Raw genomic sequence first — 27,539 nt, forward strand, 5'->3', positions numbered from 1 at the left:
CCCACAGCCCCCAAGCCTCAGACCTATTGCCCTCCTCCCCCTGCCCTGTTGGCAGAACAAATGTAAGGGCATTAACCCAATTACCTGCATTTTCCAATATATTTTTAAAGTCTCAGCTTTCTGTCAACGCTACTCAGGAAATTGGAGAAAACGATTGGATTCCTAATTGTAATTTTTAAAGCAAGTAATTTCAGATTTGCTTTTTCTTTTTCTTTCTTTCTTTTTTTTTAGAGAGGGCGTGAGTAGAGGACGGGCAGGGCAGAGGGAGAGGGAGAGAGAGAATCTTAAGCAGACTCCACACTCAGTGCAGAGCTTAACATGGGGCTCCATCTCACGGCCATGAGATCATGACCTGATCCGAAATCAAGAGTTGGTCGCTTAACTGACTGAGCTGCTACCCAGGCACCTCTCAGCTTTGCTTTCTTGTGGTTAACTGCTCTCCGGGTGTATTGTTACCCTTACTCAGAAACGACCTTGAGCGTCTCCAGTTTTGCATAGATTTCCCTTGAAGAAGTCATGGGATTATTGACAGCCTTTAAAAGATGGTTTCAATAAAGAGCTACCATTTAGGTTTTGAACGTTTTTGTGTGTCGAGAACGAGATTAAGCACACGGCTCGCAGCTGTCTCGTGAGGTAGTCGCTGTTTCTAGGCCCGTTTCGCAGATGAACCGGAAGTGACTGCTGGTTCCGGTCGGTACCGCGGTGCCCAGTGAGGTCCGTTATGTGGAGGACCTTTGGCTTTTCATCCTCACACATGCTTGTGGAGGCTGATAATATTCTCCTTTTATACAGATCAGAAAACTGAGTTGTGAGAGGCAGTAAGTGCTAGGTAAGATTATATAGGTGCTAAATGCCAGAGTTGGATGTTGAGACCATCCCGCTTTCCACATCTTTGGAAACACATGCTTTTCCCACCACTCCACGCTGAAAATTATATAAAATATGGAAGGGAGGTGATTCTCCAAAGAGGGAAACCCTGGCCACTTCACCGTTAGGATAATCATTTCTTCCCTGTGTTTTGGGAAGGAATTTAGATTGGTCCTGGGTATCGAATTTGTGCTGAATACATTTTGTGTTCCCTCAGCCCTGTGAGGTTTTCGGTGAGGGGCCTCCGCAGTGATATTGCAGCTTTGCAAGTGGTTTGGAATTCATGTAGGGTCGAGAGGGGGAGGCTGGAATGTATGGAGTTCAGTGATAGCTTTTTTCTTTTACTTTTGCCCAGTCCAGAGTTAGAGCTCAGAATGCTTGAACTTCAAAGTCCTTTAAAGCTCTTAGCTGATACCATCCAAGCTTCTGTCAAACCAACCCAAATGAAGATGACTCCTAGGATTATTCTAGAGATCTCTACAAGCTCTTGAAGTTTCTGCTCCTCTAGCCACACAATAAATGATTTCAATACTTCCCACAAAGACAATGTAGAGATTGGATATTGTGGGGATGCTGATTTCTGCCTCTGAATTGCTTCTTGAGTTTACACCCACGCTTTGATCCTGGCTCAAAGTTCTGGGGGAAAAAATGCTCCAATACAACACTCCTATTTGGGCTGCTGAGTTCTATAGATTTTTTATTTTAGAAGGACTCGTTTCTGATGTGTCACCCCTTCAACTTTTTTCAATCTGACATCCTTTATTGAAACTGACCACTTGTATCAATCAATGGCAGATTTGGTTCTGAGGCCACGTGATCCCAGTTCAGGTGAAGTTCTAACTAGTTATACTGCCTCCCAGTGTAACTTATCCAACATTGTATTTCATTATTTCCCTTTAACTTGGGAAGTCTTTTCTAGTCGAGACAGTCTTATTCTCTCCTAAAATGCACTCTGGCTTTTTCTTAGGGTATTCCTGTAACCAAACACCCTTCCCACTCTCCTAGTACATAATCCTTCTCCTGAAGCCCCAAGTGAAACCTACTCAGACCAATACCCCGGTAACATTTTTAATTTTCTGAAGTCCCTCAACCCTTGATTGCTATCAATGTTTAATCTTAAGATCCTACTGGGAATTATATGGAAAGGTTATAAATGTTTATTGAATGAATGAGGAACCAGTGATAAAGATTGGCCAGAAAAAAAGGTTTATTCCTCAAATCTTCAGACATACAAAAATTCTTTTCTTCCACAGAGACCTGAGTCTGTGGAACAGATACTCCAGCAAAGCAGTTTTCATTGAAGGGGTCTTCAAGCATTTCCATGATCTGTGAGAGTGGAAAGAAGAGAAAATCAAGAGGGACATGGGTCTCCTGAGCAATGAATATTCTGTCTTTTAGATCTGGGTAGCACGGTGCCTAAGGAAACCTGATTAATATAGTGGGAAGTGAGATTTATTACTTATAATTATTCAAAAAGTAACCCTATGGACTCTTTAAAGTTTGGCCATCAGTGACCTTTTCCCAACAAATGAAGTTTTCAGTAATAAGTTGAACTATGAGCAAGAGGGTATCTATGAAAACCATTTAGCCAGAATTTCATGTTATGGGAGGGACAAGCCAAAGGGGGTGTGACTGCATTTGGAAAGCGTGTGCATTGCTTACCTTTGCTGCAAGGGGCACTGTACTCAGCAATTGCAAACTCATCTGAATGAAAACAAAAAACCATTAGGTGAAGGGAGAGGGATAGCAAACACCTGCGGGAGACAGGTCCCTTAAAAAATCTTTCCTTATGGGAAGACTTGGGTCAGAAACTTCCGCATCATCCATTTGATGCGTTGCTTGCGGTCTTCTGTTGCCAACTCTTCAAATACAGTGTGTTGTGTTTCTCTTTACCCTACGCTTCTGAAGGACAGTTCACATGTTATACTTCTTTAAATCTCATGGTGTCTTATCGTTGACTTATCTGAAGAAAAGGGAGCTAAATGTCCTACAGGTGGTTTGTATTAGTAATTGACATATTTATACAACTGGGAGTTTCTACAACGTATGTATAGACGACAGAGAAGAATCAGACTTGATGGAGACAAAATGAAGTAAATAAGAAGAGTTAGTGTAATAAGGGGCCCCAATACAGTTCTCAAATCGAAATTTCTGTGATCGGAAATTGAATTTCTAGGGGCGCATGGGTGGCTCAGTCAATTGAGTGACCAACTCTTGATATTGGCTCAGGTCATGATCTCACGGTCGTGGGATCGAGCCCCGCCTCGGGCTCTGCGCTGAGCGTGGAGTCTGCTTGGGATTCTCCCCCTTTCTCTCCCTCTGCCCCTCTCCCTGGTTTTCTTGCTCTCTCTAAAAGTTAAAAAAAAAATTTAATTTCTATGTGGAAGTTGTTCACACTTACCTGTCTCATAGTAATCGTAGACTTTCACTATGGCTGGCTTCAGATCTCTCACTGGGATATCTTGCAGAACCATGAAGGACAAGCTCAGTGTCTCATTGGTCACCTAGAAAGCAAAAGGGAAGTAAAAGTTTTCTTCTGTCTTCTTCGAAGGAGTTTATTCATCTACTTTCTTGGGGGAAAAGAACCTTTTTTTTTTTTTAATCAACTAACAGTGTCCTTAAATTGCAGAAAGTTCCCAGAGTGAATGAAAAATTCCAAAATTTGCCTTAAATAATCCGATCAATTCATATAGTCCTATAACTAAATGCTAGTCCATGGGCTCTGTTTATAAGGGGTGAATGATATATGATTTTATTGATTGAATGGCCATGTCCATTTTTACATATCCAGAGATTTGGTATAGTTTTACTTCCCTATCTTGTAGAAATACTGTGTCAACTCAAAAAGGAATATAAAAAAATTGATCATTACAGCCTTGTTAAAATTTCATAAAACTTATAAACTATAACATCTATTAATATATGAATGCATAAATTATGTTAGATTACACACCTATAAAGTGAGATTAGTTTATGGGTGGACTGATATTATCATTTTTGGTACATCCTTGCTGAGATGGACAATATTTTCCCCTTTTATATTGTCCATGTGCTGTTGATATAGTAATTGAGGTGTCCATTATATAATTGATATATTTGAGATATAATATATAATTGATATAGCAGCATCAACATAAGAATTGATGTTGATATAATTATGTAAAGAAGAAACCATTGGGTTTACCACTGGGTTTCTTCCTTACATTATTCAATATTTTCAAAATAGATTATGGACATAAAAAACACATTGTATTGAGAATTTCTTGCATATGAGGCTTAGAAATATTCATATCCCAATATTATAATAAGCCATTTCTTCCCATTGTCTCACATGAAATGTGAATAAAGGAGAGGAGAATGTTTACTGGAATTAGTATTAGAACGCTCATTTAAAAAAAATGTTTATTTATTTTGAGAGAGACAGCACAAGCAGGGGAGGGGCAGAGAGAGTGAATCCCTCTGCTCAGCACAGAACCTGACACGGCGCTCGAACTCATGGACTGTGAGATCATGACCTGACTCAGAATCAAGAGCTGGACACTTAGCCCACCCAGGCACCCCTAGAATGCTCAAAGTTTTGCCATGAAGTGATGTCTCCAAAATGTCTTCATTCACTTCCTTTAGAATAGGATTATTATAACTCCCTTAGAAGGAGGATTATCAGGGGGCCTGGGTGGCTCAGTTAAGTGTCCGACTTCGGCTCAGTTATTCGCTTTAAATGAATGACAATATGGGGCGCCTGGGTGGCTCAGTCTGTTGAGTGTCCGACTTTGGCTCAGGTCATGATCTCACGGTCTGGAGTTCGAGCCCCGCCTCGGGCTCTGTGCTGACAGCTCGGAGCCCGGAGCCTGCTTCGGATTCTGTATCTCCCTCTCTCTCTGCCCCTCCCCCACTCACACTCTGTCTCTCTCTCCTTCAAAAATAAATAAACATTAAAAAAAATTTTAGAAGAAGTATTATCTATATTGTTTTCACAACTAGAGTGGCAGGGCTCTCACCTTATCCAGATAAATCAAAACATGGTTGTTGCTGACTTCTGTTCGGCTCACGTGGTTAGATCTTTCAAGCTGGAGAAAATTAACACATCACAAATGTTAATAAACAGATGAAGCCTCTGGGGAAACCAGAGAAAAGGAGAATTTGGATTACCAAATTAAGCCTGAGGGTAAAGCTGCTTCGAATGATTTTTGTAAGTAAAGATGATAATGTTTTTATTTATTTTTTTTTAAAATTTTTTAACGTTTATTTACTTTGGGGACAGAGAGAGACACAGCATGAACGGGGGAGGGGCAGAGAGAGAGGGAGACACAGAATTGGAAGCAGGCTCCAGGCTCTGAGCCATCAGCCCAGAGCCCGACGCGGGGCTTGAACTCACGGACCTCGAGATCGTGACCTGGCTGAAGTCGGACGCTTAACCGACTGAGCCACCCAGGCGCCCCGATGATAATGTTTTTAAAGTAAAAATGAAAGGCAGCATTTAATTTTAGTATGGCACATGCCTATGTGTAAAGTTGATATATCTGCAGAAATGTGAAATAAATGTCCTAAACTTGAGAATTTTCCGTATTTCAATGTTCAAGTTACATTCTATTCCTTCATGAAGGAGGTTTCCTTTTTTAACTGTTTGTTTTTTTTTTTTTAATTTTTTGCCTGCTCTAATTTATAGCAATCTCATTTTCCTCTGAACTTCTGTAATACTTCTAGTTTGTGCCCGTCGGTTATTTTTCATAGATTTTTTTCCACTGGTGCATCAGCTTTATCTTAAGAGTCTAAGCTCCAGGAATCTGCTGATATTCTTCTAGTACGTTGTGGCTTCTAGAAGAGAGCTGTTTGCGAAATGAGACACACAGTCCCTCCGGGGGTCATCAAAGCAGCGGATGAAAAGGCTGCTGCATCTGGCAAGGTCACCATGTCTGCCCGGAAGGCTCAGGGGACTAAATGAATATTATCCCTAATACCTGCCACCCTAGTCTTAATCAGTGGTGGAAGGATGGTCTCAGCACTGTTTGTCTCCGTTGGCCATTTGAGTTTAAAAGTAAGACTGGTTAATGATAATAATGCCTCGTAAAACCTTCAGAAGGAAGGGAGAATGTTTTGTGGACCATTCGTTTGCGTGTGTGGGTGTTTTAAGTTATTAGCTTTTTAAAAGAAATACTTTTGAATGGGAACCACGTGATCAAAAACCTGTTCACAGAATTTTGAGACGCATGAAAACAGAGTTCCATGAGGAAAAAAGAAAAAAAAAAAAAAAACACCACACGTCAAAAAACCCGTATACAAGCAGGCTAAATTGTATTTCTGATTTGGAGAAAGTACTAGCCTTTGGTAGAAGTTGATTTAAAATATTTTAAGATTTTCTTAGCCTGGAGATACATAAAACGTCAAATAAACTAGAGCCTCCTGGACGTATAATAGACCTACCATTTTCACTGTTGGTTTCAGGGGAATGAAGCCAGATAGCATCTTCACATCAGTAATCACCATGTTGGTGGTGGGACGGCTCCCAGTGTAACTGAAGATTTGGGGGAGAAAGGAAATTAGGGCTTTCCGTGTTATTAAATATCCTTTTCCCCCATGTCCACAGTAAGCCATCACAGCCCTCAATAGTACATGAAAGCCTTCCTAAATATCCCACCCAAGTGATAGGGAGCTTGTTAAAGCCACAGAGACCGGGCTTTACCCTAGACCTGATGAATCAGCATTTTACGTGTGCGGACTCGAGGTTCTGGAGTTTAAGGAAGCTCTCTGTGAGTGACGCATAGCTGGGCCTGCGACCACTAACCTCTGCGTGTTATTTGCTACGTATACTTTTAACTTTTGTCCTGAACGGTATCCCCAGCCAGGGTAGAACATTCCTGTGGGCAGAAACGTTTTTTGGTAAGCCCTGGAGCTATTTGAATGTTGCTGTGCATGTATGCAAATCGATTATTTTGTGTGTAATCTGAGGTTTACTTATTGTCGGTAGGAATTCTAACCACAGACTCACTACGTCCTTCTATTCAGACATTTTGGCGATCGGAGAGAGCAAGAACGATACAGAATTTCATTACAATAGGATGAATTCACTTACATTTAGAATTAAATCAGGAATTCGGGTCAGAGGCAAGGGTGAATGTTCTCTTTTTTTAGTTCTTATTGAGGGGACCTAACTTTTCAATAATGAGGTTTCACAATCACAGATCCTGGAGGCAGGGGAGGCACAACGCATATACCCCATCATGAAGCGATTCTGTATCGGCATGAGGACGCGTTGCTTTTTACAACAAATGTAGTGCAAACATTTATTGCCACCCCACTCAGCTTAATGGGAGTTCCGGTAAGAAGACTGGTTCTTTTTTTTTTTAACGTTTATTTATTTTTAGACCGAGAGAGACAGAGGATGAACGGGGGAGGGTCAGAGAGAGGGAGACACAGAATCCGAAACAGGCTCCAGGCTCTGAGCGGTCAGCACAGAGCCCAACGCGGGGCTCGAACTCACGGACCGCGAGATCATGACCTGAGCCGAAGTCGGCTGCCTAACCGACTGAGCCACCCAGGTGCCCCTAGAAGACTGGTTCTTATACCCAGAATTAGACGACCCAGTCACAGGTCTTACCTGACATTCAGTGAGATCTGGAAGCTGGTGTGGGCTTTGGGTCCATCACAGGTTTGGGGCACAGTCTGTACATCCAAAGCAAACGGGGACTCTTCCTTTTCTGGCACAATATTGTATTTCAAGGATGTCTGTGGAACATCAAAGACAAAAATCTGTGTTCCCTCTGGCCACCAGAACTCCTCCAAGCTTCCTCAACTCGTTCTCTGGGTTGCCCTATCATTAGCTGAGTTAGGAATTTAAAAAAAAAATTTTTTTTAACGTTTTATTTATTTTAGAGAGAGAGAGAGAGAGAGAGACAGAGCATGATGGGGGAGGGGCAGAGAGAGAGGGAGACACAGAATCTGAAGCAGGCTCCGGGCTCCGAGCTGTCAGCACAGAGCCCGACGCGGGGCTCGAACTCGTAGACCGTGAGATCGTGACCTGAGCCGAAGTCGGAAGCTCAACCCCACTGAGCCACCCAGGCGCCCCATTGAGTTAGGAATTTTTTAGTGAGGACTGTTCCGGTGGGCCCTCTGACCCCATGTGCCCCAAGAGTCTCACCTGGAGGTAGACACATCCTTCTCCTGTCACTGTCATGGTGTATTCTCCAGGCACCTTTGGCAATGAAGTCCGTTGTAGTAACAGGCGGTTGTTGCTGTCCACTTGGAATTTTTCGAAAACCGTCCCTGAGTATTGGATGGTCACCTGTGCAGGCTTCCCAGTTCCGGTGAAAGTGGCTTCCCCGTACTTGGACAAGGCATGGAGAGCCACCACTGTGTCCTAGAAAAGACGAGTGAGAGAACCTGTGTAGGCTCAGTAACTTTCTGAGGGCCCAAAGGCATGTTGACAAGATGGGCCTTGACATCCTCTTTCTTGCTTCCCTCACTACTTAAATAACGGAGTTCTAATTTCCAGATTGATTAGAATCCTTAGATAGATAACAGAACCATGACATCCACATATCTGCCTCGGACTGGGTGCTTTAGGGGCTTCTTTTATTTCTCAGAAAATTGATCTTTTCCTATGGATGAATGTTTGTGGGCTATGGGCTGTGGAAAGTATATGTGAATGGGAATCATTCATTGGCATTAGCTATTTGTCTAAGATGTCTTACTTGATAATTGTGGTTATGTCTGCCATCACTCAACCAAAGATCAGTCTGCGTCTCACCCCAAATTAAACTCGGCTCTGTTGCTGAGTTCAGTGCCCTGAGAAAACCCAAGGTCCTTTGCAGCCATGATCAGGGGCATGCTTAATTATAATTATCTTCTTGATTTATTGGCATTTTTTGGCTCTCCCTTTTTTTTTTTTTTTTTTACCACAAGTCTGGATTCCTCCCACCCTTGCATGCCATCTTCTCAATTCTCAAATCTTCTCAGCATTGAACCTGAATGACATTCTTTAAACAATAGATTTAAGAAAGAGTAACTGTTGTCATAAAAGTATTCCGTGTTTTCCCCATTCATATGGAAAAATAAGCCTAAATTCTCCGAAAATAACACTTCCTGCTGTGTACCTATCGATGGATTTTTTTTTAGATAGTCTTACGATGTTGGCAATAATAAAGCAAGTTCTTCATGCTGCTGGTGAACAAATATTTGTATAGCAAAGGGTGAATAGTGGAAGCATAAAATGTGTCAGCTTCAAATATTTGTATAGCAAAGGGTGAATAGTGGAAGCATAAAATGTGTCAGCTTCAAAATAAGCCGGTTAAAGGGGACCTTTGAATGCAGAGATTTGCAAGGAGAGCTTTTTTGGGTTTTGAGTGGCGCTCCTGAGAACTGTTTGAAACTGTTCAAACTGTTTGAAACTGTTTCCAACTGTTGTTTGAAAGGGACTCTTAGAACTTCCAGAAGATTCCTGAAGGTAGGTTTTTAAAAGCCATTCTGCTGTGGCCATTGCACATAGGGTCTCACTTCTTTAGGGAGGTAGAGTTTTTATTGGCAGGAGGGGACTGTGATGATAACACTTTGACTTTGAGTTTTCCTTATTTCTCGCTCTCCCTGAATACTCGTCATATTTTCCTCATTTCGAGTTACCCGCATCCTCATTTTCCCCTCTTGCATGTGTTTATATCTTGTTCAGAACTTTTGTTCCCTGAAGGCGAAGCAAAAGTTTCTGGCAGACACAGACCTGGGTGGACGAGAAGCCCCCGTGGGCATTCTGTTGCTTTAGGATCCAGCTCACAATGCTCGTGGCCAAAGTCAGGTCCTCGGAGGTCGGGCTGGGCTGGGCCATGAGGTGAGCGAGGAGCACATAGGACGTCATCTCCACCTCAGCTGAGGGAGCCTGGGGCTGATAAAGATGCCCCACTGGTGCCTTGGGTTTCTGAGGTCGCTCCCAGTGGACGGAATTGTCTGGAGATGAGAAAAAGAGATTTGTGAGTAACCACATATTCATATCTAATTTAAGCCAGAGCTTAAGTGAAGGGTGCCTTCCAATTATATTCCTTTGGACCTTATCTAGATGCTTTTCCTTCTGCGTAAACCTGAACGTGGTTTGTTTCAGCCAGCCTAAGGCGGAAAATGTGGCTGAGTCGTAGGCCCACAGCCAACGAAGTTGTCAAACGGTGGCTATGGTTGGTCGTTGGGGAGAAATTGCAGAGCAAGTTCGCTCCCTGAGTGTGGGGGTTGCTTGTTTCTGATGTTATCCAGACCTCATCTGGGCTTTGTGAAATTTTCTATAAATTTTCCTATTGAGATTTCTTGTGAGGATCGCAGATGACATGAGATAACGGAGTTCGCACTCATTAGGGTGAGAACAGTACCCTAATAACAGTACGAAATAACGGTAATCCTTAAGGTAACCAAAGGCTGACCAGGGTGTGGCCTAATGGGAACCGGTTTAAACTGCTGCGGGAAGTAAATTACGCTGCGGAGTAAATCGCAATTTGGGAACATCCAGCAAAGGGGAAGATGTGTTTCGCCTACGAATCAGCGATTCACTTCTCGAAGTAGAACCTCCAGGAACTCACACCCACGCACAAGGAGACAGACACATAAGTGAGTATTCCCTGCAGCACGGTTTGCAATAGCAACAAATAAGAAACAACACCTATGACGAGAGACTCTTTAATATAAGTTATGAGTTACCTATATTTTGCGCTATATTATGCGGCGGCGAAAATAATGAATTAGAGCTCTAGGCCCTCAGTAGGGATCTCCTGTTAGCACAATGTGGAACTTAAAAAACAAAAGGCAGACAGACAGACAAGAAAACAAGATGCAGAAATACTCAAAAGTGTGATACTGTTGATTAAAGGATGAAGAACACATCAAAATTCTGAATATTGTTTAGGAATATAGGTGGAGTAAAAATAAGGCTATCCAGAGAAATGGTAATGACAAATTCAGGGTAATGGTCACCTTTGGGGGTGAGAGGGGCACACAGAATTTTTCCTGCATTGGTAATTTTGTATTTCTTAAGCTGGGAGGGAAGTGTAAAGTGGTTTGCTGATTATCCTTTATGCCTTTTTGTATATCTGAAACCTTCCCGATACATTTTAAGAATAAACAATTAACGGCACTGTTAAGGCAGAAAGGTAGAATATATTTTATTGGATAAAATATTACCATTTGCATTTTATTTTCTATTTTTTCGACCTGAGCAGGGGAGGGGGCAGAGTAAATACTATTATTACCCCCATCTTACTGCTGAAGGAACTGAAACATAGACGAGTTAAGCGACTTGCCCAAGGTCACACTGTTAAACTGTTCTGGAGCCAGTCTCCAGAGGCTGAGCTTCTCACGACTACAGCGCACCTGCCTCTTATCTTTTGGTGTGTGACTTGCTTAAGAAGTTCCAGATTTTATGGTGATAGAGACAAAAGAAGAGAGGGGAAAGTGATCACAGGAGGTAGGTGGTGGTGGGGGGGGTTTGAGGTATGGTTCTTGATACAGAGAAGGCAGGATGTTTGCTCACCTTCCTTCACAGCTTCCTCATTAAGTAAGTGGAGTATCTCCTTGGTCCTGTCCTGGTTGCCTACCAGGGCAAAAGCATAGGCCAACAGTGCCTTGGTGTAGACGTGCTTCTCATGGGGTCCTTCCTTTGCTGAATTCCAGGCTGACTCCAAGCAGAACAGGGCATTGCGCACAACAGTGTGCTGAGGGGGGAAAACAAGGAGGGAACCGAGCTATGTGAACAGGGACACTGGCTTTTCCAGGTAAACGCGGATCATTTTCCAAATGCATGTGTCCGTCTGTTCTCGTTCTTTTCCTTCCTTCCTTCTTTCTTTTTTTTTTTTTTTAACGTTTATTTATTTTGAGAGCACTCGGGAGGGTGAGAGAGGGGCAGAGAGAGAGGGAGACACAGAGAATCCCAAGCAGGCTCCATGCTGTCGGTGCAGAGCCCGACTTGGGGCTCGATGTCGTGAACCGCGAGATCATGACCTGAGCTGAAATCAAGAGTGAGGCGCTTAACCTACTGAGCCACCCAGGCGCCCCCATCTGTTGTCATTTTTATGGAGAGAGAGAATAGTATTTTAATACTATTATTAATACTATTATATATATAATGCTATTCATACTATTATTAATACTATTATTAATTCTATTTTAATACTAATAATGCAATGTTATTATTACATTCGTAAGGCAGGAGCACAGTCCATATTTTTAGAACTCATTTTGTATGTACATATGGCTGGAGTGGGAGGTCTTAGGGGAGAAATAGCTTAGGGGGCATCCCTGGGATAGTGTATATCTCTCTTAACGGACGGACCACATTTCCTATTGATCCGAGAAGCATTGGCATGGCATAGAAGGAAAGCTGACACCTGGCTTTTAGTAAGGTGATATTTCTGACAGCAGGACAGCAGTTTGTGTCCAAACTATGCCTCAGCAGGGGAATGAGGTGGTACCTACAGTGGCGGGGAGAGGAATCTCCAGAAGGGCAATGGTGATGTAAGCAGAAAGGGTCACTTCGTCTTCCACTCCACCCTGTAAGTGTGGGGGGGGGGTAGAGAGAGAGACTTGATTAATTGAACTTCTGAGAATGCTCTTAATCAGCTCCTGGGTGTCATGGAATGTATCCTTACTCGTCTGCATCCCCAGGGGGCAAATTAGCACAAGCAACCTATGTTCCATCCCCTGTTTCTTGGCACTATCCGGGATCTATCTATCAATCTATCTATCAATCTATCTATCTATCTATCTATCTATTATTTGTCTTTCCTAAGGAATTCCTATATTATCCTTGTAGACATCAGAATGGACAGATAAAAGCTAACTCCACGAACACCTCACCTTAATGGCATTGTTGAGCAGAGACCCAGAGCTCCTGAAACAGCCATTGTCCTTCTGCTTTTGGGAGAGCCAGGTGAGGGCTTGGGTGATGTGTGCTTCGTCAATGAAGATGTAGGCTCGAGCCTGGGCAAAAGTCTTCAGTACAAAGGCGGTAAGCCTGAGCAGGAGGGAGGCGATGGTGATGTTTATGTTGTGACAATAGTTTTATAACTGTGTCACGGTGACAGGCTTCATCGGACACCATTTACATTGATGTGAGTCACCTGACCGGTATTCACGTGTATTTAGAACTCCCATCTCCTTTAGACTGCTTGACTAATCTGCTAAATCTGGTAATTTCGTTGCTGACTCATTTTCTCTTTGCTACAGCGAGTAACGTTCTAATGTTCTTCTAATGTTACTTATCTTTACTTATTTGAGTAAGGTTTTCCATCTTTCTTCTCTTTAGAGACTTCCTTCTGTAGATGGCAGAATCTTCTATGGAAAATTGTGGTAACTTCTAACTGCTTTGCTTTGCCTTAGGGATTTTAAAACAATGTTTCGTGTCACTGGGTCCCCCTCATTTCGTTCTCCCTATGAGTGAATTTATTCTCAGTCAAGATGAGTATGATCTAAAAAGCTACCACAAGTGGAAGTTAACGTGGTTTATCTAAAAGTTATGTGATACGTTCACTGGCCATATTATTTAAAAACTCATGGTTATGGGAGCGATTTTAGAAAAAAATAGCCATTTAAAAATAGCTATCATATTGTTTTTTTTTTTTTAAATTTTAAATGTTTATTGAATTTTTTGAAGGAGAGAGAGACAGAGTATGAGTTGGGGAGGGGCAGAGAGAGAGAGAGAGACGGAGACACAGAATCCGAAGCAGGCTCCAGGCTCCCAGCTGTCAGCACAGAGCCTGACGTGGGGCTCGAGCTCATGGACTGTGAGATCATGACTGAGCAGAAGTTGGATGCTTAACTGACAGCCACCCAGGCGCCCCAATTTCATTACTATTTTTAACCGATTTTAATTTTAAGTAATCTCTACACCCAACATGGGGCTGAACTTAACGTGAAGTCAACTATTGCATGCTCTACTGATTCAGCCACCCAGTTGCCCCCCCAAAGACATCTATTTTATTTTATTATTATTATTTTAAAATTTTACTTTATTTTTTAGAAGTTTATTTATTTATTTTGAGAAAGAGAGAGAGAGACGGAGAGAGAGAGAGCACGCACGAGTCAGGGAGGGACAGAGAGAGAGGCACGGAGACAGAATCCCAAGCTGGGTCTGAGCTGTCAGCGCAGAGCCTGATTCGGGGCACAGATTCACAAACCATGAGATCATGACCCGAGCCAAAATCAAGAGTCGGGTGCTTAACTGACTGAGCCACACAAGCACCCCCCCCCCAACCCCCCCAGAATAGCTATTTTAGAAAGAATATGCTTGGTGTTATTAACAGGATGAATGTTGGGGACAGATCTAATATCCATGTATTTGAATGTCAACCTTTCTGGTGGTTACCTCGCTGGTCTTGGTATAGGTACTGAGCATAACCAACTACAGGTTTAATAATACATATGTGATAAGGTTACTGTGAATATACTTGTGATAATACATGTAAGAGAGCTGGTACGGAAATAGGAGCTCGAAAAACTGTCTATTCCTTACCAGGTATTGCCCTCATTCCTGCCATATTTCTCCCCAAAGGTGCTATAGGAGCCATCACGGTGCTTATAGGTCAGCTGTCTCTGGTAACCTGGAATAGAAGGTTAATGAAACAGTATGACAGATGGCATGTGTTTCGGCCGGAAAAATTACCAAAATGCCTCGGTCTCTGCTGATAGTTCTTTCTTTTAAAAAAATTTAAAAAACGCATTTATTTATTTTTGAGAGAGAGAGCACACAAGTGGGCGTGGGACAGAGAGAGAGAGAGAGAGAGGGACAGAGGATCCCAGGCGGGCTCTGCACTGACAGCAGAGAGCCTGATGTGGGGCTTGAACCCACGAACTGCGAGATTCTGACCATCTGGCGTCCCTTTGGTGATACTTCTTAAATTTTGCTGTCATATGTTAGAAGGGTCTGAGTTCTAAACATTAATGGGAAGTTGGACCCTGGATAGTTACCATAAAATTAGCGGTCACAGCATGCGTGCCAAAGTAACTATGATACTATGAGAAGCCAACATACCATAGAACCGATAAGTAATTCAAGCCTATTGGGAAATCCAGTGTCTTGTTAAAATGACTCTGTGAAGTTTTCACTTACTTGTTTAATCACTCACCGGTATTGAGGTAGCCAATGGCCTTGGACTTGACCTCTGGAGTCAGCTGTTGTGTCTTATTTAGATAATTCAGAACATAGATGTTAGGAGCAAAGAGGACCATATTCTGTTCTCCACAGCCATAGGGCATTTGGAGGAGATTTTGTATATTTTGCATGGCAGAGCCCAAGATATCTCCTAGGGAATGGGAGAGATGGGACATCATAAGTCTTCTAGATTACAATCTATCCGAATCCTTAAGAAGAAAGGAATAATTTTAGGGAGGTTGAAAAATGAAGATTTGGGGCAAGGGTGAGTTGTCCAGGGACAGGAGCATGATTGGGAGCAATGAACAAGCCCAAAGACAGAGGGAAGACTGAAGTTGAAATTAGAGTTGTTATTTTGAGGGAGTATTTATGGAAAAGAAATACAGCAAAAACTGCCCATATAGTAGAATGATTCACAGGGACGGAGCTCACCCAATACCGAGATGGAGGCTCGGGCAGATTCTTCTACCACGTTCTGTGGCAGCTTCAGAGATAATTGTTCAGACACTCCGGTATCTAGAGAAACACACAAGCCATAATGAAAATAATGCTCCTGTAGAGCTCCAAAACACAGAAGCCAGACTATGCCTTATACTTAAACTTCTGAAAAGTTGTCCCTCTTTCAGTATTTCCCTTAAAAAAAATACATACATATATATATGTGTATATATATATATATATAATCTTAAATGTGTACAAATGGGATTCTGAGATTTCTAGAAATTCTTCTTCCCCATCCCTCTTTTCCCCCATGTATTTAGAGTGCATTCCAAACAAGGCTACCAATTGACAAGTGCCCATGATGTTGTGACTCCGTCGTGACCATCCCGTGGCTAGCATGAGATGGTTACCACAAGATGATCAGTTTAGCGTCTATTCCTAACCTCCTTACTCGACAGTTGTATGAAAAACCCCCCTAATGTATACATAAGCAAAGGAAAAATCTCTGGGATTTCCAAATTCCAACAACAATGTCCTTACTGCCCTCAAATTTCACAGATAGGAAGATCGTATTTTTATGGGGGCCCGAGACATGGGACTGGGGGGGAAGGTGAACAGTATCTGACTCACTGAACATAAAATAATTGCTGCTGCTAGGCATACATTTACTGCCATTTTAGGATTGGTACATTTCATGACGATGAAAGAGAAATGTAGCATTTATCTTCATGCTGCGTCCCCCTTCCTCGTGAAATTAACATTGAAACTTTGGTCAAAGGGTACACATTTTCAGTTATGCAGGAAGATTACACTGTAGAGATCTATTGTATAGAACAATGCCTGCTATTAACAATACCATACTGAACACTTAAATGCTTATTTGCTAATAGGATCGATCTCATACTAAGTGATCCTATCACACGAAAAATATGCTAATAAGTGAGCGGCAGGAAACTTCTGGAGGTGATGGATAGGTTTATAGTATAGATTGTGGTGACAGTCTTACAGGTGAATACTTATTTCCAAACTCATCAAGTTGTATACATTAATTATGTATGTTGTTAATTACATTTATATACAGTTGTGTATCTAAATTTTAATTTTAGATACACAACTATATATATAATATACAATTATATAATATATAATATATAATTATATAATATGTAATTATATAATATGTAATATATAATTATATAATATATAATATATAACATATAATTATATATATTATTTATATGTTAAAATTTTTTTTAATGTTTTTTATGCTTTCTTGAGAGATAGAGAGAAAGTGCATGTGCACACTTGCATGCAAGCATGGAGAGGCAGAGAGAGAGAATCCTAAGCAGGCAACATGGGGCTCGAACTCATGAAGCCTGAGATCATGACCTGACCCGATATCAAGAGTTGGATGCTGGGGTGCCTGGGTGGCTCAGTCGGTTGAGCGGCCGACTTCGGCTCAGGTCACCATCTCACGGTCTGTGGGTTCAAGCCCCGCGTCGGGCTCCGTGCTGACAGCTCGGAGCCTGGAGCCTGTTTTGGATTCTGTGTCTCCCTCTCTCTGACCCTCCCCCGTTCATGCTCTGTCTCTCTCTGTCTCAAAAATAAATAAACGTTAAAAAAAAAAAAAGAGTTGGATGCTTAACCACCTGAGCCACCCAGGGGCCCTGTATTATTTGTATGTTAAAAAAAAACAAACTCTCTTACCTTCCCCCCAAGAAACTTTTGTAAGAAAACAGATACCAGAGAGGAGCCTGAGTGGATTCTCTCTCTCTCTCTGCCCCTTCCCCTCTCTCTCAAAATAATTAAATAAACGTTAAAAAAAAAAAAAAAAACAGATGCCATAAAAAAGGTAAAAGACAAATTACCAAGCCAAAAAAAAAAAAAAAGCAACTTATTCAATAGATAAAGAATCAGTGAGATACAGATGAATCAGAAAAAAAAAAAAAAAAAATCACTGCGACCTGAAAGGTCACAGGATATGAAGGCATTCATAAGTGTGTAAAAATGAGCTCATCGTCACTTGTGATTGTAGAGATTTAGATTAAAACATTATATTTTTTCGGGGCGCCTGGGTGGCTCAGTCGCTTGGGTGACCGACTTCGGCTCAGGTCATGATCTCGCAGTCCTTGAGTTCGAGCCCCGCGTCCGGCTCTGTGCTGACAGCTTGGAGCCTGTTTCGGATTCTGTGTCTCCCTCTCTCTCTGACTCTCCCCCGTGCATGCTCTGTCTCTCTATGTCTCAAAAATAAATAAACGTCAAATAAAACATTATATTTTTTCATCTAAAATTTTCACCAAAATTGAAAACTTTCATGGTAAAAGATGCTGGTGATCACGGAGGGAAATATAAACTTGGTGAGAATATTAACATTTAGGTATTAGCAAAAGGGTTTTTAAAGTTCTATTAAAACTGGAGAATATACATATCACCTCTTAATTAGGAATTTCACATTTTACAAATAAATATACTTGCATCTGGGGGCGCCTGGGTGGCTCAGTTGGTGAAGCGTCTGACTCAGAGCCTGCCTGGAATTCTGTCTCCCTCTCTCTCTCTCTGTCCCTAACCCGCTCGCTCTCTATGTGTCTTTCAAAATAAATAAACACTTAAAAAAAAATACTTGCGGGGCACCTGGGTGGCTCAGTCAGTTAAGTGTCCGACTTTGGCTCAGGCCACGATCTCATGGTTCGTGAGTTCCAGCCCGCATCAGGCTCTGTGCGGACAGCTCAGAGCCTGGACCCTGCCTCTGATTCTGTGTCTCCCTCTCTCTCTCTGCCCCTTTCCAGCTCATGCTCTGTCTCTCTCTTTCTCAAAAATAAATAAACATTAAAAAAATTAAAAAAAAAAAACCTTGCATCTATACATAAGGAGGTATTTATTTATTTATATTTATTCTTCTGGCAAATAGTTAAGAAAATGGGGAATAGCTAAAATACCAATCAGAACTGTGATATATCGATAGAGGGAACTTTACTAAAACTACATCGAAGGGAATTACCTTTTAGGAATGGGACTAAAAGGGATTACCTAGTTCTATAATTTAACATGGTTAGCTTTTTAAGCTAGATTGCTGAGTAAGAAGTCATGAAATGTTACTTATCCAAGTTACAGGATGAAACTTAATACCATTTACATAAGTCACATATATAAATAAATTCATCTATGAATATTATTTTTAAACATATATGGATGATAATTAAAGTATTAAAAATATTGCCTTTAATATGAAGTTGTGTTTTCTAAAGGAGAATGTATTTTTGTATTACACAGACAATGAAAATTAATTGAGAAATTTTTTTGCTGTTTATTTTGGGGAGAGAGACAGTGTGTGAGTGGGGGAGGGGCAGAGAGAGAGGGAGACACAGAATCTGAGGCCGGCTCCAGGCTCTGAGCTGTCAGCACAGAGCCCAACATGGGGCTCGAACCCATGAACCGTGAGATCATGACCTGAGCCAAAGTCAGATGCTTAACTGACCGAGCCACCCAGGTGCCCCCAATAAAAATTAATTTTAATAAAACAGCTTGATGATCAGCTTTAGACACATAAGAAATAAATCAAAGTAAAGAACTCAGAAATGGAAGGCAAGCCATGATAAAAGGATTTGGTGGTAAATTCACTTAAATGTAGAAATAAGGCTAGATAACCAGGCAATTACGTTTTTAGAACACATTTTATATATTTGAAGTCTTGACAGTATAATAAACACAGTAAACAACAATTCATAGGTAGACAGAGAAAGTCAAGAAACACATGTATGGTGTTGACTCCATGTTGTTTGAGGTGAGAACACATTGTGTCGATAAATTTCTTAGTGTACTAAATTTCTGTAAGTGTTTTTGTTTAGACTAGAAAATTCTTCACCGAGATAAAGTCGTATCTTCTATTGTGAGTTTCTTTAGTGTCTTCTCAAATGGGTTGATGGTTCTCTGGGTCTTACTTACCTTGTAGGGAAGTGTAGGAATAATATATAATGTCATATACATATATATATCATATATATGTTATATATATGTTATATATAAATATATATCATATATTATATGATATAAATCATATAATATAAATCATATAATATAAATCATATAATATATATCATATAATATAAATCATATAATATATATCATATAATATATATCATATAATATATATCATATAATATATATCATATATATAAATATATATCATATATAATATATATTATATGATATAATATCGTATAATATATGATATATATATCTATATAATATATATCATATATATATATATATGATATATATAACCTGTCTCCTGGACTTTATAATAATATACAAAATTCTTCAAACTTTAAATGTTACACAAACTTTGGTCAATGCTATCTTAATTATGATGAGTGACTCTTACCTGGTGGACAGAGCAGGGAGTTGAATGTTGCTTCCTTCTGTAGTCCTTCAGGCTTTAGGTGGAAAGAAAGAAAAGGTAGAGGTAAGAATGGACATGTACGTTGGTAGTAGAACTGACTTCCAAATGTATTACATAAATAAATTCTGTAAGTATAAGCAATATGAAGGAGACAGGTTGACAGATGAGGAGGAAGTGAGCGAAAAATGATATAAATATTGAGACAGAGAGAGAGAGAGAGATGGAGAAAGAGAAGAGGAGAGAATATTGTGAACTCTTCTGTGATTATGTATTATTTAACCCTTCTTAACTAAAACTTGGAATCTCAACTGGATTCACCATTGTTTTTATTGACTCGTTGTGACCTCTCAAATGGATTGGCTTACTTACTTCAACCAGCAGAGACTTGATGATTGTGTCTTTCTTTCCATATTCAGGGACCACAGTCACCTCGGTCCCACATGGCTCTTGAGACTCCAGTGCCTCTGCGCTCACGGTGAAGTTCACACTTCCTAAAAAAGGGGCAGTACAGATGAGCACCATCGCCTTCTTTCTCCATGCCTCCAAACCTCAAGTTTCATAAGTGTTCAATGTTTTGTAACCTCTTTTAGTTTTATAAAAACACAGGAGCAGGAATGGAAACACAGAGGCTAATGATACTGAGAATCCAAGGTGGAGGTGGAAGTAAAGGAAGTGGGGATAGCCTTCTAGAGTAAAAGACACAGGCGAAAATCCTACCATTGGAGGGGGTGTGTTTTTGCCTAAGGGAAAGAACATTAGATGTAAGGATCCTGCTGACATATACAATCCTTGAGTAGAGAATTGTCTCTAGGAGAGTGTCCCTCACCTAATGCCTTTGGTGTTACTCCCCAGGACAAAGTTTGCCGGCCATTCCCACAGATGCAGTGAGACTCTTGTTTCTTCTCCTGGACTAGGAATGCAGGAGATTCATCTAGCTGCACATTAACCTGAAACCACACGTAAATCCAAGAGACAGATCAGAAGGAGAAGGAGACCAAAAGCATAATGGTTTGAAATAAAGCATGTTGGGGATTGGTTTAGGTTGCCTAATAGTAGAGATGATCTAAGTGCAGACCAACTACCTTTCCATGATCTGACATGGAAACCTTAGTATTTTTCAATAATCTGCTCATTCGTGGGGTGGGACAGGAGGTGCAAAAGTCATGATGGCATGTTGCCTGTGGAAACTCTACCTCTCTGGCCTGGGATCTTGACCATTCCTTCAGCTCTCCCAGCAGAGTGTTGCAAGATTTATAAATGCTTGTGGTTTCAGGGGAGGTCAGATGCTCACAAATAACTTTCAAAGTGAGGTTTGATATGTCTATTGGTCTATGATGCTATGTGAAAATTAAATACGTGGAAGGTAGAAGTCGAAACCTTAAGGGATCTAAGACGTGAGAATGAAGCGTACTGATTTTTGTCCACCTTGTCAGAAGTCTTCATACTGCACAAGCTTCCTAAACTTATGGGGTTGTGGTAAGGCTCAGAAGCTTGTTTTAAGTTGCACGTGTTTGGAAATACCAGCAACCATGGCGTCTATAACATATGAATATCTCTGAGAGGATTCCTCCTCTGGTAAGCTCATCTGGCACAAAGGAGTATGTCAGTATTTCAAAGAGTACAGTTTTCAATTTATTGGACTGTCACCTTGTGTTCAATTGAGGAAAGAAAGGTCCTTACCCGGATGCAATTGGAAAGGTAGTTTAGGACAGTGGCCTTGAGCGTGAAGGTCTCTCCGCGGATCACAGAGTAGGGCATTGTGAGCTCCACAAAGAAGGGCTGGAAGGCGCGGAGGGAGGCGGGAAGCGAGAGACCAAGCCCAGTGTCATTGGACAGACAGAGGGCCCCTGCCTTCCATTCCGTGATGGTGTCAGGGACTGTTACTCCCACTTCAGCCACACCTGATGCGCTGGGGAGGATAGAAATGTGAAGAACAGAAAGTAAACAGTGAAATAAATTCTTTCCAGGAAGAGAACTCCTATAAATAATTCTATTGTCGTGACCTGAATGCACTCAGTAGAAATATCAATAAAGGAGAGGATAATCAAGGCTTGAAATGGGAAAATATTAGAAGTCCTTTCCTTCCAATTCTGTTTGCAATTCTAGTCTATATCAGAATCTTCTCTAGACATATAACTATAGCATTGTCTATTATAGACAATGTTGTTACAAATTGAATCTGTAATTTGAGATTGCTCTTAAATTTTACTCTTGAAAATACTGTTCCAGTGAAGGCAGGCTTACAGTTTTTAATTCTACTATGACTGCGTCTCGTTGGTCTGACTGATTCTGTGCTTGACCCAAGACTGTTGGCCGGTGAAAGATCTCTTATAGGTGTTAGTCTACGCAGTACCTGGTCCTTATTCCCATTTTCTGGAAGTCTTAGAATTAAATATGTGCAAAATTTCTCAGCTCTGATATAATTAGAAGAGTGAGACTTCATAGCAGAAGTACTTATGTTCAGCCTCTCCTGAAAATAACAACGTGTCTGAAAGAAATACTTGGATATTGAAAAATTAGCCAAACCCGGAAAATCGTGAGGAGTCTATATTCTTACCTTTTATATATAAAGAAAGTTACTTACTCTACGGCCACCAAGTCCCAGATCCACGTCTCAGGGAAATACTTTCTCACAGTCTCGGTGAACGCCTCTGAAACATGTGCCATTTCTGTAAGTTCCTGGCCTCTTTGCAATTGCGATATGGCTATGGTGGGCGAGGGAGGAGACAGAAATAAGAAATACAAAGATTAAGTTTATGAGAGCTTGTAATACATGTCACAAAAGAAATAAACAGGCTGATGGAACAGACAGGAACCAGGAGAGGATGCTTTGGTGTTAAGGGAATACTTCTTTGAGGAAGTGATATGTAAGCCGAATTCTAGAGCTTAAGTTTGGACTAGAGTAAGTCCAAAGTGAGTGGGGGTAAGAGAATCACAAATACAGGACATGGAGATCTAGAGGCAGAAAGAGCCTCGATTGCCTTTGTAGCAGAAAAGAGTCCTCTGTGCTTATGGCACATTGTCTCGAAAGGAGAGTGATGTAACGTGGATTGGAAGAAGGGCGGGAGTCAGTTTCCATTTGGTATGTTCCTCCGTGGGGTCAAAGAACCACTGTCCCCAAACATTATGACAGTGGTTCTGAGAAAGTTTACAGGAGTGAAGGATCAAGGATAAAAACGTTTTTAGGGCGTGAGGGTGGCTCATCAGTGAAGCGTCCGACTTCGGCTCAGGTCGTGATCTCGCGGTCTGTGAGTTCGAGCCCCGCGTCGGGCTCTGGGCTGACAGCTCAGAGCCTGGAGCCTGCTTTGGATTCTGGGTCTCCCTCTTTCTCTGCCCCTTCCCCGCTCGTGGTCTGTCTGTCTGTCTCTCTCTCTCAAAAATAAAAATAAACATTAAAAACGAGTTCTTTCTTTCCACATGTGTCAGAAGGTCAGTGGGGTTCTCTTGCCTGTCTACTTTCTGTTAATGGTGTGCTGGTAAATATTTAACAACCAGTTCTCTGAAAAAACATTTGTGCCTGTACATAAGTTTGCTATAAATTCCACTTTAAAAAAAAATTATTTTATTATTTTTTAAGTGTTTACTTTTGAGAGAGAGAGAGAGAAAGAGAGAGAGAGAGAGAGAGAGAGAGAGAGAGGAGGGGGAGGGGCAGAGAGAGAGGTAGACAGAATCTGAAGCAGGCTCCAGGCTCTGAGCTGTCAGCACAGAGACGACGTGGGGCTCGAACCCATGAACCATGAAATCATGACCTGAGCTGAAGTCAGTTGCTTAACTGACTGAGCCACCCAGGTGCCCCTACTATAAATTCTACTTTAAAGGATTATAGACTTTAGCTTATAAATAATAAAAACATATAATAATATTTATTTAAATTCCATATAACTAATGAATTTTCATTGAATATTTTCCTTGATTTTTTGACAAACTCTTTAGTGTGTATTCAACTAATATTCCACCAGGATTTGACAATATCAAACTATAAATAAATGGTTACTTAGTGTCTGATTCACCAGTAAAGTAGCCCATATCACTGACAAATAAATGTGATTTCAACATGAATATTGACCGATATTTTGGGGAAGTTAGAGCTTCCTTACCTAACTGGTGCGAATGTAGTCCCAACTTGTGAACATTTCTGTTTCTATTTATGCTGATCCTGTGACTAGAAATTATATCTTTCCTTTCAACCTCACACATCTCCATTTACTAGAGGTGGATTCTTCTTCTTCTTCTTCTTCTTCTTCTTCTTCTTCTTTTTAAAGTTTATCTTATTTATTTTGAGAGAGAAAGAGCAAGTAGGGGAGAGGCAGAGAGGAAGGGAGAGAATCCCAAGTAGGCTCCATGCTGTCAGCACAGAGCCCGATGCAGAGCTTGATCCCATGAACTGTGAGATCCTGACCTGAGCCCAAATCAAGATGCTCACGGCACCTGAGTGGCTCAGTTGGTTGAGGTCCGACTTTGGCTCAGGTCATGATCTTGCAGTTCGTGGGTTCGAGCCCCATCGGGCTCTGTGCTGATGGTATAGAGCCTGGAGCCTGCTTCGGATTCTGTGTCTCCCCCTCTCTCTCTGCCCCTCCCCTGCTCATGCTCTCTCTCTCTCCTTCAAAAATAAATAAATTAAAAAAAACATTAAAAAAAAAAGAGTGACGCTCAATTGACTGAGCCACCCAGGCACCCCTAGAAGCGGATCCTTCATGAATGAGTTTCCTGATTGCTCAATCAGAATTAATCCTTTCTTTTATTCTGTATATCTGTACCTCTGTCTCTCTCTCTCTTTAAATGGGAGTATAGTTGACACACAGTTCCTGTACCTCTCTTATGAAACTTCTTACATTCTGCCTTGTATCCTCTCCAGCATTGCATATGTGGGGGCTTGACACAATCGACGTTTGGGTTTGTATTGCTATGTGATCTTGAGCAAGAACCTTAATATATCTGAATCACAAGTTCTTTTTTGTTCATTTTATCACACTTTCTATTTTTAAAACATCTTTTGTTTGATTCAGTATATTAGCTTTTATTTTTACTTTTTTACCTGGAGAAGCGAATAGTCTTTGAGATGACTGCATTGCATAGGGTTCAGGTGGTGAGCATACTTTGGGTTTATGAATCCTTGTGTTGGTGAATACCTTTAAGCCCATATCCTATGAAGGAAATTATCACCGAATTAGTACATAAATATGAAATATATAGGCACATACTTCATTGAATTTCACAAACATTCCAATTAGCTTAATACTAAACTTTTTTTTTCTTTTTTTTTTTTTTTTTTAATTTAAGTGGAGCCCAACTTCAAGCAGGGCCTTCAAGCAACTTCAACTCATGACCCTTAGATCAAGACCTGAGCTGAGACCAAGAGTCAGATGCTTAACCGACTGAGCCACCCAAGTGCCCCAATATTGAACTTTTAATGCTCACATCTGTAGAAAGGATATTGGTATACTCACGGAAGTAATTTTATTCTGTTGGTAAAACTCTTTTAACAGAAATATTTTATATATGTGACGTTTATAAATAACACAAGGCAATGAATTTCGGGAAAAATTAAAAAAAAAACTTGATTACTAGTCCAAAAAGTTCTAGCTCTGGCCCTTTGCTATGATCAGATCTGCCACTATTCATAATCTTGGAGAAGTCACTTGACCTCTCTGTGTCCCGTTACCCTCAACTGTGATATGAAGGTATTAAAACAAATATGTATTTTTTGCATATATAATATTCCATGAATCTTTAGAATTCAAAATCTTCAAAACATCTTTAGAATCTAAAATACAAGGAATTTACCTGTAGGAAGCTATACATATCTTTTTCATTTGTGTTTGATACAGGCGAATACATGATTCCATTGACAAAGACATTACGGCTATTGACACAGTCTTCATCATCTTCCTCCTGTTGATTCAAACTCGCAGGGAAACCAGTGAGGTCCTTCACTGGTAGCAGGTTATAAACCTGTATGAATGCAAAGGACAAAAGGACAAACTTATTTGTGGCTTATTCTTCTTACATGCGAAGAGAAAAGAAAAGCATAATTACAGCCAGTCTTCTTTGAGTGCCACTGTTGCTTAAATAATTTACAGAGATGAAGCTGTTTTAAGAATTTTAGGGAAAAATACCCCCAAACATCCCCATCGAAGTACACAAGGATCACGATAGCTCGTTACACAGTTCAGAGGCAAACACTAGACTCCATACTAGAATGGAATAAAACTTTATCGGGATAAATCTATGCCTGCTATATTTGGGACATGGTATAAAACATCACCTGATAGAAGGAAATGATAGTTATGTCTCTCCTTGTGGTTAGCAACTGACTCAGTGTATAACAACATTAACGAACACATGTTCTGAACGGGCATACGAATAAGTAAATATCCTCTATATAGGATAGGATAATATTTTCTTAGGCATATTCTCCATCTCCCCCCTCGTTTTTTTTCTTGAAAGCATATTATATGTTCTCGTCTATCTCATCTATGGAAGCAGAAGTTCCACGAGAGCATGGCTTCTTGTTGTTCAAGGAGTTCACTAATAGATCCCCGCATTCCAACAAACAGTAGGTACACCTACAACACAGCAGGTACTAACTAAATACCTATTGAATGAATGGCTTATGTTACTGGAGACAAGGTGTTTCATTAGTAAAATACTATCAAGGCTCGAGAGGACGGGACTAGTGTTCTAACCCAGGTCTACTCCTAAATACCTGAAAGCTTCTACTTTTTTATTAAAAATTAGTAGGATATTCTGCCTTATCTATCCACCAGTGTTGCTATAATTTAAAAAGATCCTGAGATGGGGCGCCTAGGTGGCTCTTCAGTTAAGCGACTGACTGTTGATTTTGGCTCAGGTCATGGTCTCATGGTTTGTGGGACTGAGCCCCATGTCTGGCTCGGCGCTAACAGCATGGAGACTACTTGGGATTCTCTCTCCCTGTCTCTCTGCCCCTTCCCCCCTTAAAGTAAATTAAAAAAAATAAAAAGACCCCAAGAAGGAGGAAATTATTCTATAAACATAAAACATTGTATTTTTCCACATATGCCCTTGCTCCCTCTACTGAAATGTACGCAATACTTCCTTTAGAAGAATTCTAATATTTTCAATTAAATTCCATTTGGAAGGACTAAAAAACTAAAAATCGTTTCTTATAACTTTTTTTCTTAGTAAAAAATATAAATTTCTCTTTGTAAAATTTTGATAGTAAAAAAGAAACTTCCGGAAGAGGTTATTTCAATTGGCTTCATATTGAAAATTTGAAGACACAAGCAAATGACTATTAGCAAGTGGTGACTTGTTTCTCATTGTTCTACTCCAGCATACACTTGTGCTATTTCTTCTATTGACATTTTAAAGGATTTAATTTATTAATGTCATTTATCATATAGTAATTCATTTCTCCAAAAAGAATTTTTTTTAAAGTTTATATATTCTGAGAGAGAGAAAACACAAACAGGGAAGGAGCAGAGAGAGAGAGAGAGAGGAGAAACCAAGAATCCCAAGCAGGCTCCACACTGGCGTTGGGGGGCTCGAACTCATGAGCGGTGAGACCATGGCCTGAGCTGAAGTCAGATGCTTAACCAACTGAGCCACCCAGGTGCCTCCATTTCTCCAAATCTTTATTCATCAGAGACAATGTATATCTTCCTTCAGAAATTGGGTTCATCTTGGAACCTACAGTGTTTGATACAATTCTTAACAAAAACAGAAATTTGATATTTCATA

General features: G+C 40.7%; 1 protein-coding gene and 1 long non-coding RNA gene across 2 annotated transcripts in view; one reads left to right on the plus strand and one right to left on the minus strand.

The window, feature by feature from the left end:
• Positions 1-681: 681 nt before the first annotated feature.
• On the plus strand, positions 682-1,411 carry LOC122473861. Its single transcript, XR_006294731.1, has 2 exons — positions 682-829; positions 1,223-1,411. It is a non-coding gene; the product is annotated as an uncharacterized LOC122473861 (long non-coding RNA).
• A 639-nt stretch (positions 1,412-2,050) lies between these two features.
• A2M (alpha-2-macroglobulin) overlaps positions 2,051-27,539 on the minus strand; it is a 45,662-nt gene continuing 20,173 nt past the window's right edge. The window contains exons 16-36 of the mRNA XM_043564671.1: positions 25,602-25,769; positions 24,853-24,961; positions 22,402-22,522; positions 21,498-21,726; positions 20,644-20,764; positions 20,187-20,308; positions 19,800-19,851; positions 15,410-15,493; positions 14,952-15,128; positions 14,339-14,426; positions 12,685-12,841; positions 12,304-12,378; positions 11,363-11,543; positions 9,575-9,798; positions 8,003-8,221; positions 7,463-7,590; positions 6,289-6,379; positions 4,866-4,934; positions 3,269-3,371; positions 2,530-2,571; positions 2,051-2,193 (exon numbers count right to left, since the gene is read on the minus strand). Coding sequence (XP_043420606.1) covers positions 2,177-2,193; positions 2,530-2,571; positions 3,269-3,371; positions 4,866-4,934; positions 6,289-6,379; positions 7,463-7,590; positions 8,003-8,221; positions 9,575-9,798; positions 11,363-11,543; positions 12,304-12,378; positions 12,685-12,841; positions 14,339-14,426; positions 14,952-15,128; positions 15,410-15,493; positions 19,800-19,851; positions 20,187-20,308; positions 20,644-20,764; positions 21,498-21,726; positions 22,402-22,522; positions 24,853-24,961; positions 25,602-25,769 — 2,577 coding nt within the window. The 3' untranslated portion in view covers positions 2,051-2,176. The remainder of the gene's footprint in view (positions 2,194-2,529; positions 2,572-3,268; positions 3,372-4,865; positions 4,935-6,288; positions 6,380-7,462; positions 7,591-8,002; positions 8,222-9,574; positions 9,799-11,362; positions 11,544-12,303; positions 12,379-12,684; positions 12,842-14,338; positions 14,427-14,951; positions 15,129-15,409; positions 15,494-19,799; positions 19,852-20,186; positions 20,309-20,643; positions 20,765-21,497; positions 21,727-22,401; positions 22,523-24,852; positions 24,962-25,601; positions 25,770-27,539) is intronic.

Source organism: Prionailurus bengalensis, chromosome B4 (genome assembly GCF_016509475.1).
Source record: "Prionailurus bengalensis isolate Pbe53 chromosome B4, Fcat_Pben_1.1_paternal_pri, whole genome shotgun sequence".
NCBI lineage: Eukaryota > Metazoa > Chordata > Mammalia > Carnivora > Felidae > Prionailurus > Prionailurus bengalensis.